Source organism: Bos grunniens, chromosome 1, assembly GCF_055505025.1.
Source record: "Bos grunniens cultivar Pamir isolate PY7600 chromosome 1, Bosgru_T2T1.0, whole genome shotgun sequence".
Taxonomy (NCBI): Eukaryota; Metazoa; Chordata; class Mammalia; order Artiodactyla; family Bovidae; genus Bos; species Bos grunniens.
Window position 1 is genome coordinate 6,781,806 of NC_141165.1, and position 12,994 is coordinate 6,794,799.

The following is a 12,994-nucleotide window of genomic DNA, read 5'->3' on the forward strand; positions in this document are numbered from 1 at the left end:
CAGCAGGCGAAAGAATGACTGTTATTAAGCATCCTATGATTAAACATCCTCTCCTATTAGCAAGAAATAAGCACCACCTGCAGAGTTGCCTCTGGGGAGGATGGACCAGGGAGTGTGGGGCCAGCAGCCGCAGGTCCCGTGTCCTGGGCACGCGGTGGATCCGGGGAGACGTGGGCCCAGGAGGCCTGCCCCGCGGCTGCAGGGCGCCCTCCATGCCCAGGGGCCCTGGGTGCTCGCCGCCCACGTGAAGGCATGCGGAGTCCCGCCACATCTGTATCCTGCCCTCCCCGAGCGGCGTGTCACACGGCGGCACACTGGGTCACACCTGCTGTGGCCATCCCAGGCCAGGCAATTGATGTCTTTTTTTTTTTTTTTAATTAAAAAAAAAAATCTCCTGGCTGCATATCATCAAGAAAAACAACATTGTTTTCAGGGTCTCTTATCTCTCCACTCCCAAATATCCTGTTTCTTCGGGCTGGGCAGCCAGGACCAATAGAAACCTCTTCCTGCCATTGGCTGACTTCATTTCCCAGACTTAGCACAATCTCATCCGCTCTAAACAACCTCATCAAAACTACTTTCTGGTCAGAGAGAAGCAATAATTATTATTAACATTTATTAACGATCAATAAACTTGATTGCATTATGGCCAGCACTATTAAGGTAAGGAGAGGGGTCCTTTTCGTTTGACCAAATCTTGTGCTTGTTACTTTTTTCTTTGGTTTCCTTTATCAAGGCAGATAAGTTAGCATTGGGCAACACCCCCACTACCACAATAGAGGACAACAAGATTTCCTTTGCACTGCCTAGTAAATTTCCTTTTTCCTACTCCAACCATCCGCAAGGCTTAAAAACTTCAAACTCAGAAAAAAGTTGGGGTTTCTAAATTCACGGTTGAGGGCTGTGGATGACTTTTGCAAAAGCTTTTCAGCACGCGTCCGAATTTTCCTATTCTTTTAACTGTCTGTAGCGGTGCCCGGAGGTGCCTCCGCTGGAAGGCAATGGACTTGGCGAGGTTGGAGGGCAGGGTCGGAGGAAAAGATGGGCTTGGAAATGTTGAACTTTCGGATGTTCTCGAAGGCCTCCATAGCGTCAGGGATGCCAGCCGGTCCCTGTGGAAGTGAAGCAAGTGGCTGTCTGTCGGTCATGGGACCTGCCAGTGTTGCCTTGATTTTGTGGAACCTTCAGGCTGAGCACGGGGCGTTCTCATAACTCACATGGTGGTAATTCAGTGTGTTCGGTTATGTATTTATCTTTAATAAAGTACCTACTTCTCGGAGCACTGTGAGTAGACTGTCTTCCCCGTGATGGTTGCCTTGTGGGAACTGCCTGTCTGTTCTTTGTGCGCTGGGGCGTGTGGTCTGATGTGTTGTTTTTCTTGCAGACGTTTCTGGTAAGTAGCATAGAGAGATGAAGGTGAAGGTGAATCTGTGGAGGTGAAAATACAAATGTGGCCTCATTCCTGGTGGTGAAGCCAATTGGACGCTTAGTCGGCAGCATGAGAGTCCACGAAGTGGCCTGTTAACGGTATTTTCAAGGCCAGATTGGTGACATGTGTAGAAATGAGAAAAAAAATGAGCAGCAAAATCAGATATTGAAAAGAGGAAAAAGAAAGTTTTCTTGGTTGTGTGTCTTTAGTTTTGCTGCATGAAGGTGAAAAGCATTTGGCTGTGTTTTCATCAAGGGTTATAGTTAATTGGAAAGCTCATGAATATGGAGGTTGCTCAGAATTGGACCATGACAATGTTTAAAAATCCTTCTTGATTTGGAATTTGAAATGCGTGTGTGAGAGGATTTAATTAATGCTTACTGTATACACTGTGTTTCAGAAGTTCTGTTCAGTCTTTATTTCTCAAGATATGTTTCGTTTTTCAAGGTATGGTCAATTACATATGAAAAATTAATCATCAATGTATGATTCAAAGACTTTAATCTTACAGAGATTTTTCTTTCTTTGGCTATAAGGATTGAAAGTCTCCTGAAATATAATGATGTAGAAAGAAATCTTAAGATCTAGGGTTTGACATGCTCTACTTTCAGCAATGTGAGCAGAAATTGTTTGATTTTATAACCTCAAATGCTACCTTTTTAATTCTTATTTTCACCCTTTTTCATGTCCATATTTCATAGCAGCTGAGTCTAATGTTCTTTGTAAATTTTGAATAGGTTGGGTACAGTTATGTGTGTGTTTCAGAAAATCAGTGTATCAAAGGACATTGAAGTAACAGTCCATCTTTTAGAGTGTGGGGTGTGTTTTGCATACAATACAAATGTGTGATTGTTTAAAGTATACATTTCTAAGAGATGAAGATATTTTCAAAGCTTCAATGTCTTTGTGATTTTTCACAATGAATTTTGGCAACAGTTACACTTATCCAGGACATTCTGCTTATTTTAACGTTTGATTACACTGCATTCTCTTTATATTGTCTATAGCTTAAGTAAACTTTCAAAATGACTTCGAGTGGACCCTTTTTAATTCTCTGTTAAAATAAAATAGACCCTCTTTATAGGTAACTTCCTTTAAGACATGTTCTGCTAGGCTTCCTGGGTAAAGTAATGCGATGATTTTACAGACTTGTTTATAGAGTGGAAAAAAGGCGGCCCGAGTCTGTTGACTACAGTTTTAATTATGTTAGCGCAAAGCTCAAATTAGCATAGGGAACATTAAGGCCGTGGCTGTCTGTCGGAATTAGGAAACAGTTTGTCGTATGGGCAATTGCCAGTCCCAAATGCTCTCTGCTTTTTGTTGTTTCAGTAAATAAAATCAATTAGTTGATCAGGTATCAGATGCACAGAATTGAAGTTGTTCCTCTGTGTCTGAGTGGATTTCTTTTTTATTTTTTTGTTCTTGAATAAGACCCTATGAGGCACTTTGAAAAGCTCAGTGTTTGTGTCCTGTCTTTATGATCCTCAGCCCCACTTTCCCTTCATATTTTGGAAATGGGAACAGAGTGTTTCCATGGGAATTTTAAAAGAATTTTGGGAGTTTATGTGAATGTATCCATTTCTGCTTAAAGGTCCGGGAATTTTAAGATCAGATTAAGAGCTCTAATAGAAACGTATAGAAGCATCAAAACTGAAGCCCTTACATGCAATTCCTCAGTCAGTTTTGGTGCTTCCAGGGCTTCTGAGCCACCTGACAATACTGGGGGTCCTTAACACCCCCTTCCTGCCTTCTCTACAAGACAGCACTGCCTTTGCTTACTGACTCCAAGGAGCTAGTTGTTAGCCTTGGAACTTGATTTTGCTTCAGTTAGGATTTTTTAATCCAGTCTCCCAAAGACTTTGCTGATCCTTTGTTATGTCTTGGGCCACTGGGGAGTCTGATGAAGCCTGCAGTGGCTTCTCAGGATAATGCTTTTAAGTGCAGGAAAGGCCATACACAGAGTGACAGGGGAAGCAATTCTGTTGTAATCTACTTCTGTCCTTGGGTGGTCCAGGGAGCCACAGGTTACAGCCCCCGATCCTAGAGTGTAAAGGTCTTTAGTCTTTCAGGAGGAGTTGTGGGGGCTTTCCTTTATCACCCGTGTGGCAACTAGGGGCCCAGTTTCAGCTGTGAGTGGAGAGCATCTTGGAACCAGACAGGAGATGGAAAGTTCCTAGCAAGGCTTGTGGAGGGAGAAGGCGACTCCTGTCCCTGTGAGTTGTTTCCAGAAGTTCCTCTCTTTGATTTGACAGAAGTTGGGGGTTTGGATGATCACTGTGGTATCACTTGTATGTGGACTCTAAAGAATGCAACAGACTAGTGAAGGTAACGACAGGAACAAGCGAAAAAGCAAACTCACAGGCGGAGAGAGCAAACTGATGGTTCCCAATGGGGAAAGGAGGGGAGGGGTGCCAGAGGAGCGTGGTGAAGAGGGTAAGCTATTCCACATAAAACAAACTACAAGGCCATGTGCATACCCCTAGGGTTATAGCCAGTATTTTCTAATAACTGCGGATGGAGTTGGTGTGTAGTTGCTCAGTCATGTCTGGTTTCTTTTGCGACCCCATGGACTGTAGCCCACCTGGCTCCTCTGCCCATGGGATTCTCCAGGCAAGGATCCTGGAGTGGGTTGTCATTCCCTTCTTCAGGGGATCTTCCCAAGGACTGAGTCTTCTACATTGGCAGGCAGAATTCTTTACCACTGAGCCACCTGGGAAGCCCTGGAAATGTAATAGAACCTTTAAACATTGGGAATCACTATATTGTACTCTAGTAACTTACAATAGTGTACATCAACTGTACTTCAGTTAAAAAAAGAAAAAAAGAAAGTTTAAAAGCATAAAACTTCTTCTATGTATTTTGTGCCTTGCGCAGAGCAGGCATTTGCTGAGTATTTGCTATCAGGTGTGAAGCAAACTTGTGTAAAACCTCGGGGTCATACGAAGGAAGCTGGTCTCCTTCATATATAGTATTTTGAGGGATATGACGAAGGAGTTGAACAGCCCTGGGGCATCTGACTTTTCAACAGTTCATTGGCTTAAGTGAAATTTGAATTGTTTTATCTCTTGCTACTTTAGCAGTCAGTGACAATGGAAGTATTAGAAAGTAAAATACTGCTGCCCCACTAAGTCAAGGTTGTATTCCCAGAGCACTGGCCTGAAAGTAGAATTACCGGCCGTGATCTTAAAAAGAGCTGGTTGGATGGCGTCACCAGCTGAATGGACATGAGTTTAAACAAACTCCAGGAGGTGGTAGAGGACGGGGGAGCCTGGCGTGCTTGCAGTCCACGGGGTCGCAAAGAGTCAGACATGACTTAACAATGACTGAACAATCTTAAAATGACTTGTGCTCGTGTCCGTGGGTGGCTCTGGACACTGTTTGCCCTCCTGGGCATGCTGCCTCAGTGGCCATGGGAAAGGGAATTGGAAAGGATAGAATTTGGGGGTTATTCTTCTCATGATCCCCTTTATGGGGGACTACAGTGCTCTCAGAGAACATTCTGGAAGTCTGCACCGTTTCTTTGTTGTTGTTCAGTCTCCCGAACCATTTCTTAATTATCCATCTTTTGTTTAAAGTGATTCTTTCTTTTTTTTTTTTTTTTACAAAACAGATCTTTGTTTAAATCTCTCCCCCCCCTACACACATACATACACTTGTTTATATCTCTTAAAAAACCATGTGTGTGTGTGTTAGTTGCTCAGTCATGTCTGACTCTTTGTGACCCCATGGACTGTAGCCCCACCAGGCTTCTTTGTCCATGGGGATTCTCCAGGCAAGAATACTGGAGTGGGTAATAACCATTCCCTTCTCCAGGGGATCTTCCCAACCCTGGGATTGAACCCGGGTCTCCTACGTTGCAGGCAGGTTCTTTACCATCTGAGCCACCAGGAAAGTTGAAAAACTGTTCGTACAAATACGAATAAAATAAATAAGTGAAACAGCATCCCCGGTGCTTTCAGGAAAAGATGACTTCTGTGTTTAGACCTCCAGAGTAAGGCTCCTTATGTAGGAAGGAGAGACCCAAAGCTGTACGTCTTGGACCCCTTGGCACCCCAGTAACTTGGCAGATGGATTGCTCTAACAGCTGGCACGGAAGAGCATCACGGTACAAGAGGCTGTGGGAAAGCCAGGATGAGAGCTTCTCTGACTGTAAGACCTTCCGAGAAGAGGGCCTGACCAAGACTGTCTTCAGGCCTTCCCAGTGGTGAGGGCACGTCCGCTCCGGCGGGATCTTTTCTTGGGCTAAGGGACGGCCTCAAATGCATCGGGGACCCCAAATGCATGGGGAACAGCTCTTCTCTTCACCGGGGACTCTTTCAGATTGCCCCTGAGGTTTCTGATGCTTTGTGGCACAGACACCCCTGCCTTTGAGTCCCTCCCAGTCCCGTGACCCTGCGCCAGGGCCCTGAGCTCCGCTTCCTCCCCTGTAAGGTGGGATTGTAACGTGGAATCCTAATGCCTGTTCTGATGTGAGTCCAGGACAGCAGAGCTCCAGTAACTGCTCAGGCAGATGCTATGAGGTGATCTACGTCTCAGCTTTGCTGGTGAACTTGCCTTGTCTTCCTGGCGCTGCTCTGAAGTCTGTGTACCCCATCGCCCGGCTCCCGTTGTGAGCTCCAGAGGCTCACCAAGACAAGGAAAAGGGCGGGTCGCTTCCACAGGTCACTGTTCCAGCCTCCCAGGCAGGGAAGGGCACATGGGAGCCAGAGGAGACAGGCCAGGGCAGCTCTAGGAGTCCTTGGATATAAGGGTGCAACCCGGCAGGTTCCGAACACCAGGGCAGAGAGAACGTCCGGGGGTGCCTCACGGCCTGGCTGTTCAGAGGCTTGAGTTAGTCCTGCTCTGAGGGTGGAAGCTGTTTGCTCCGTGGCTGAGGAGGGCGGAGGCCTGCAGAGCCTCTCGCTTCTGACCGTTGCATCCTTCCATTGTTGTTTCCCTTAAATTATTTTCATTTATTTTGAAAAACGCATGTCTTGTTTTGTGCAAATTACGGTCATAAAACAGCTTCACTATAGAGAAAATGAAAAAAGGAATCGTTGCAAAGTCAGTATAAACCGCTCCTGGGCCCAGCCAGCCAGGGAAGATCCCCAGCATTCGGTGTGTCTTCCTACTCTGTTTCTGTCTGTCCTTCCGTCTCCCTGACCGTCCTGCTTCTCTCAGTGAACGTCGTTTGACACACATTTCCCCACGTCACAAACATCTTTTGGAAAGTGTAATTTGTATGCTTAGTTATATTCCATCTAAAATAAGTATTATGGTTTGTATAACCAGTATCCTGCCGTGTGCTGCGTGCTTAGTCACTCAGTCATGTCCAGCTCCTATGTGACCCCGTGCATTGCAGCCTGCCAGGCTTCTGTGTCCATGGGGGTTCTCCAGGCAAGAGCACTGGAGTGGGCTGTCATAACCTCCTTCAGGGGATCTCCCCAACCCAGGGATTGAACCCAGATCTCCTGCTTGACAGGTGGATTCTTTACTGTCTGAGCCACCAGGGAAGCCCGAGAATACTGGAGTAGGTAGCCTATTCCTTCTCCAGGGGAATTTCCTGACCCATCCTATTGTAGGAAATAATATTGCTTTCAGTTTTTCACTACTTACATTGCAATGCACCCTCTATATAATTTTTTAAAATTTATTTTATTACTATTAGTGCTTAGAAAAGGACTTATTGGACCAAGTGATATGTGTGTATATGTGTATATATATATGTATGTGTGTGTGTGTGTATATATATATATTTAAAGGCTCTGCCACAGTTGTTAAAAAATGACCACTTCATTCTCTAAAAGGGTTGTGCCAGTTCCCACTTATGGTCATATATGAGACTATTTCCACTGCACTCAGAACAACTCTGAATATTTCACTCTTTGAAGCTTTGCCATTGTAACAGGCAAAAATGGAATCTCATTTTAATTCCAGTAATAAGGGTGTTTCATCACACTTCTTTTGCTGTGAACCTGTTTCAAGCAATGGCCCCTGTGACCTCTGGGTCTTCTTCTTGTTCACGCTTTCCTTCCCTGTCGCACGCAGCTGAGGTGTGTCGTATAAAGCCAAAGATCATTCCTCATTCTGTCTCCTCTCTCCTGCCTCATTTTCTCTCTTGCCAGCATGCCTCCCAGCTCTGCTTGTGTTTGGGAGTGTGACTCTGTGTCTACCTATGTAAACCACAGAACCTTCTTTTTGTGATCTGTCTGCCCATCTCTTTTTTTTTGTAGGGGTTCAGTCAATGTTTGTTGAAAAAATAAATATTGATTAAAATCCTTTAAGGTCATAAAGAGAGAGTTAAAGTATCAGGAAGATAATCATTGTTGCAGATTTTAAATAGATGTATTGCTATAAAGATATTTTTCCTAGTTTAAATACAAATTAAATAGAATTTGTGTTGAAAAAAGCGTAGAAAAGACACTTAAATTATGCTTGTCAGGGGAGAAGAATGGGGGAAGGGATCGTTAGGGAGTGTGGGGTGGATATGTACCCACTTCTATATTACGGATAACCAACAAGGATCTACTGTGTAGCACAGGGAACTCTGTTCAGTGTTATGTGGCAGCCTGGATGGGAGTGGGGTTTGGGTGAGAATGGATACATTTATATGTATGGCTGAGTCCCTCCACTGTCCTTCTGAAACTACCACAACATTCATCAGCTATACTCTGATATAAAATAAAAAGTTAAAAAAGAGTTTTTCAAAGGTAGGTGTTGTATCTGGAATTCATAATCCAGATTAATATCATCCTTATGACAGCTGTGCTGGGCGCTCACATTATCTCATGAGATGCTCACTGCAGCCTGCATCCTGGTGCTTTTTGTCCAGATAAGGATGGAGGATTAGAGAGAGGCTGGGAAACGTGCTCCAGGCACACAAATCTGTTTCCCCTCTATTTATCACCATATGATCTTTTTTTTTTTTTTCCCCTAGTATTTGCCTTAGCTCTTAACGTTAAATTACTTTGCAGGAAAAAAACACAATATATGAAAGGATATAGTGATATGTCTCCTGTAAATATATCACACTTTCATAAAATTTTAAAATAAAAAAGAAAGAGAAAAAAAGGATATACGTTAAATAATGAAAATTACCATAGTTGGCTCATTTATGTTACCAGTCTTGAGTGAGAAAACCCCATAGGCGACAGTTATTATGCTCTTGTTGGCTGATTAAGATAAAGGACTAGCAAATCCAAGAGCTAAAACTCTAACACCCAATTCTGTGCTTGGTGACAAGAATTCTTTCCATATTTGGCGACATCCAAGGGGCCGTGGTTCCAGATTCCAGATCGTTTCCTCACCCCAAGTATCAACTTCCTCGCCTGCGTCTCCTGAGTTTTCCATCAGGCCTTACCAAGTCTTTCCATAGGGGAGTTCATGGAATTGGACTCTGGGAAGAAAAAAACGTAATCTGCTGTTCAGCACAGATAAGTGCTGAGACATTTAGAAAAGAAATGCCAAGGCCAAGCGAAATTATTTATTTTTAAAGCCACATCATAATCCAATCATAACATGAACATCAGGGCTGTTACTTCAAGTGACTTTGTTCAAGACAATGCATGTCAGTTTCTGGAGTGTAAAACAAAGAGCATTTCTAGTACATCCTGCAAAGAATTTGCACTCCTGAGTCTTAACACAATGGCTTTTAAATCATTCAACCTTGAAGATTTAACATCTCTCCTCCTGTTATAAAATTATAGGATAGCACATCAATTTTTTTTTTTTTCCATTTAACAAGGATAGAAATAGAGTCCAAAACCGAAGAGCTTTCCCTCCCAACCACCTCCCTCCACAGGCCCCCAAGTTCATTAATTCAAATCCTAGGCCAGTAGCAGCTTCACCATCCTAGTCCCTCTGAATCCCATTGGACCCTGTTGAGTTTTAGTTTTTCAAGTTAACTGGAGGCGTCCGATGCTCACCTTTGAGGAAGAGGAAGCTGTTGAAACAACACTTGAGAATTTGTCAACATAATTAGTTTATGTCTCAACGTGAGGTAGATTTCCTAAGACGTTGCTCCAAGTTAAAAAAATATATAAATTTTATATATATATAAATTACTATGTGGTTTTATACTGCGAAGTCCCCCTGGGATCTGTGTTGTCAGGAGGTGTCACCTTCTGTTCACAGGAGTGTCAGCAGCGTGAAGGTGAATGGAGCCGACCCGTGCTTATCTTACGCCCAGGGAGGCCCCTGATACTCTCATTTCTTCATTCTTAAAATAGACTTTGTGGGGAAAGGATTGGTCTTATCGCACGGACGAGGAAAGGGAGGCATCGCTGTGAAGGCTGGCGAGGGAAGTGGAGAGAGGCCGGCCTGGTGGGGCGCTGCGGGGCCTCCGCAGGGAAGGCGCCTGGCCCGGAGTCCGCCCCTTCTCGGGAGCACAGGAGTGGGCTCTGGGCGTTTCTCCCTGGACAGGTCCCTCCCCTCACCTCCTCTGGGTGCCTCCCTCCGTCAGAGGGAGCCACCAGGCTTTCCACTTCACAGGGCTCCTGCGGAGATGAACCGAGCTGGAATGGTCCTTGAGGCCCCTACTGCTTGTTAGCTAGTTTCATTCTTCACTAGAGTCACATCAGTTTTCCTTCTAGGACCAAACTCAGGAAATCCATAAAGATTTTTTTGTTTTCCAATTTATAACAGGTAGTGAATTCTTTTTTTTTTCTTAATGTGGCCAGTTTTCCTCTGATGCATGTGTTCTTTTCATTTGATTAAGAAATAAAGACTCTTCCAGGGCAGTGGGTGCTCAGTTATTCCCAGTACTTTGCGTCGGAGCGGGACCTAAAACGATGCCAGGAGGTGCTTGCTGTGGAGGCGGCCGGAGCCTCTGTGCATCTGGCTGGCCCTGGAGACCCCTGCTCGGGGGTCTTGCTGCCCTCTGCTTCTCTCAGTCCATCTCACACTCAACGCTCCTTCTGTCCTCTTTCTTCCTCTCTGCTCTTGTTAACAACCCAACAGGTGCTTTTTAAAACATTAAGCAGTAACCGTGGAGAGGCCCTCCCCCCAAAACATCTTCAGTGCTCAGGGGTTCTCCCTGGACCTGCTTCCATTTACCCAGGTTTGTCTGTCATCCCAGGAAACCTGGGACAGTGCAGGCTCTCAAGCTTTTCATCCAGGGTAAACAAATAGAGACAAGGTTGACCAGGTGATCAAAAGCCGCAGCCGTGTGTCCACATTTGAGTTCTGCCTTTAACTTCTTCTTATGTGACCTCCTAGCGCTAGAAGCATATTCATATCCACATATAAAATAAGAGGGCTTCCCAGGTGGCACTAGTGGTAAAGATCCTGCCTACCTCGCTGGGTTGGGAAGATCCCCTGCAGGAGGAAATGGTAACCCTCTCCAGTTTTCTTGTCTGGAGAATCCCATGGACAGAGGAGCCTGGTGGGCTACAGGCCATGGGCTGCAGAGTCGGACACGACTGAAGCAATTTAGCATGCATGTAAAAGAAGAATGTGGCCCAATGTCAAATACAAGTGAGATTTTAATTCTTGAAGATGTTGCGTCTGTCATTCTGTTTTTAACGGTGCGTAATTGCTTGACGATGTTGCGTTACTTGCTGTGCACAGCAAAGTGGATCAGCTATGAAAGTGTTAGTGAAAGTGTTAATCGCTCAGTCGTGTCTGACTCTTTGGGACCCCATGGACTGTAGCCCGCCAGGGCCCTCTGTCCATGGAACTCTCCAGGCGGGAATCAGCTATATGTTTACATATCCTCTCTTCTCTTGACCCTCCCTCCCGCTTCACCCCCTGCTCCACGCCTCTGGGTCATCAGAGAGCCCCGAGCTCAGCTCCCTGTGCTATAAAGCAGAATTCCCACTAGTTATCTGTTTTACACATGACTTTATGGGTTATCCATCCTGCCAGTTTGAGTTAACATGGAAAGTCTTGTTGATTTTACCTGTTCAGCCAAAGACCCTGGCTCTCTTCAGCCTGTGTTAAGCCTGGAAGAAGAGAAATAAAATCGACTTTGCTAGAGTAGCATCTCAGGGAAGAAAACCAGGCTGTGTTCTGGGGGCCTCCCTGAGAGTGAAGCTTCTGTTCTACCCCCAAGGCTGTTCCCACCGACTCCCTGGCTCTTGGGAACACAGTCTTATTGTCAACGGTTTTGATAGGAAGCTGGTTATGAAATAAACACACACATACATATATATTTTTTTAAGCCTTGTTCTTTGGAGATGGAAAACATCTTTTTTTAGATCGCATGTTTACTGCTTTGGTAAACAGTAAAATGCTGCTGTGGCAATTACCTTGAGGATAAAGGGTTTGTAGACAGATACTTCCTGCGTCCACTTCCTACACAGATAGCCAGCCCGACCAGAGACTCAGCGACGCAGAAAGAGCTCCGGATGGAAACTTCCTCTGTGAAGGCGTGGGTGTTGTGCATTCTCTCTCCTCCATGGAGGGGTGAGCCTCTTGCTGCAGGTTTGTGGTCAGAATCCAGTGTCGTGAAGTGGGCGAAAATGTGATGTTTCCAAGGTGATGGCTTTAGGTCCTTCTTCTCATCCTTGGTCTTGTCTGTTGCCTGGATTTTACAAAGAGGTGTGTAGCTAGGTTAGACATTTCTATGAGTAGGACTCCTGCTCTGTGGGGTCTTGGGTCCCCTTGAAATTATAGATTATGATGCATGAGTCTGTTTTTTTTTTTTTAACCTTTTATTTTGTATTGGAGTACAGCCAATTAACAATGTTACGATAACTTCAGGTGAGTAGCAAGGGACTCAGTCATCCACATGTATCCATTCTCCCCCCAGACTCCCGTCCCATCCAGGCTGCCACAAAACACTGAGCAGAGTTCCCTGTGCTATGCAGTAGGTCCTGGTTGGTTATCCATTTTAAAAGTAGCGGTGTGTACATGTCCATCCCAAACCCTCTAACGCTCCCTACCCCCCAGCAACTGTAAGTTTGTCCTCTCAGGCTATGAGTCCATGAGTCTGTATTTGTATTTGTTGACAAATAAGCCTCTTTGAGATTCAATTGGAAGTTTTCTTTTGGGTGGATATTTAGATGTAAACGTCATTTTAGATTTCCTCTTTCTTCAGTCAAGCAGAGATCACCCGATTTGGGTTCAGAAATCTCAGCGCACAGATTGTCCTCTGTACTGAATTGACACCAGTTACTAAATTCCAGTGAATGCATTGTTTAGGTCCTTTGAACCAAAGCAAATAAAACCACAACACACAAACACTGAACAATAGGGAATCATCCATTTTCCACCTACAGGATATGTCCCTGTAGCTTGGCCCCTTTGCGGGGAAAAAATATATCAAGTCAACAAACAGAAACACTGAACAATAAACTAGACAAAATAAACAGCACCTGAAAGCCACTCAGCTCGAGCCTTGGCAAAACCCCAGAGAGTGCTGTTTACACACTCCAAGCTTGGAAACCCGCAGCTCCACCCTGATCTCCTGCAGGGCTCTGAAGTCATCAGAAAACTGAGCTGCTGGTAACTGTTGGGTCCATTCATGCTGCAGTGCCTCCTTGGATGATCAGAAGGGGCCTGTGAGCCCTGGGTTGAAATGGACAAGAGGACAGTGTCCACTAGAGTCTGCGTCCAGTGTGTATTCCGTAGATGTTTGTGTCTGTC

General features: G+C 44.9%; 1 protein-coding gene across 9 annotated transcripts in view; it reads left to right on the forward strand.

Moving 5' to 3' along the window:
• ERG (ETS transcription factor ERG) overlaps positions 1–12,994 on the forward strand; it is a 315,894-nt gene that overhangs the window by 181,469 nt on the left and 121,431 nt on the right. For 3 of the 9 annotated variants that reach the window (XM_086402212.1, XM_086402473.1, XM_086402740.1), the window contains exon 1: positions 497–663. The exons of 4 other annotated variants lie outside the window; for them this stretch is intronic. In XM_086402212.1, coding sequence (XP_086258338.1) covers positions 646–663 — 18 coding nt within the window. In that variant the 5' untranslated portion in view covers positions 497–645. Of the gene's footprint in view, positions 1–496; positions 664–745; positions 1,224–12,994 lie in introns of those variants that run through there. 2 more of the 9 variants (XM_086402309.1, XM_086402565.1) reach the window with 1 other exon arrangement.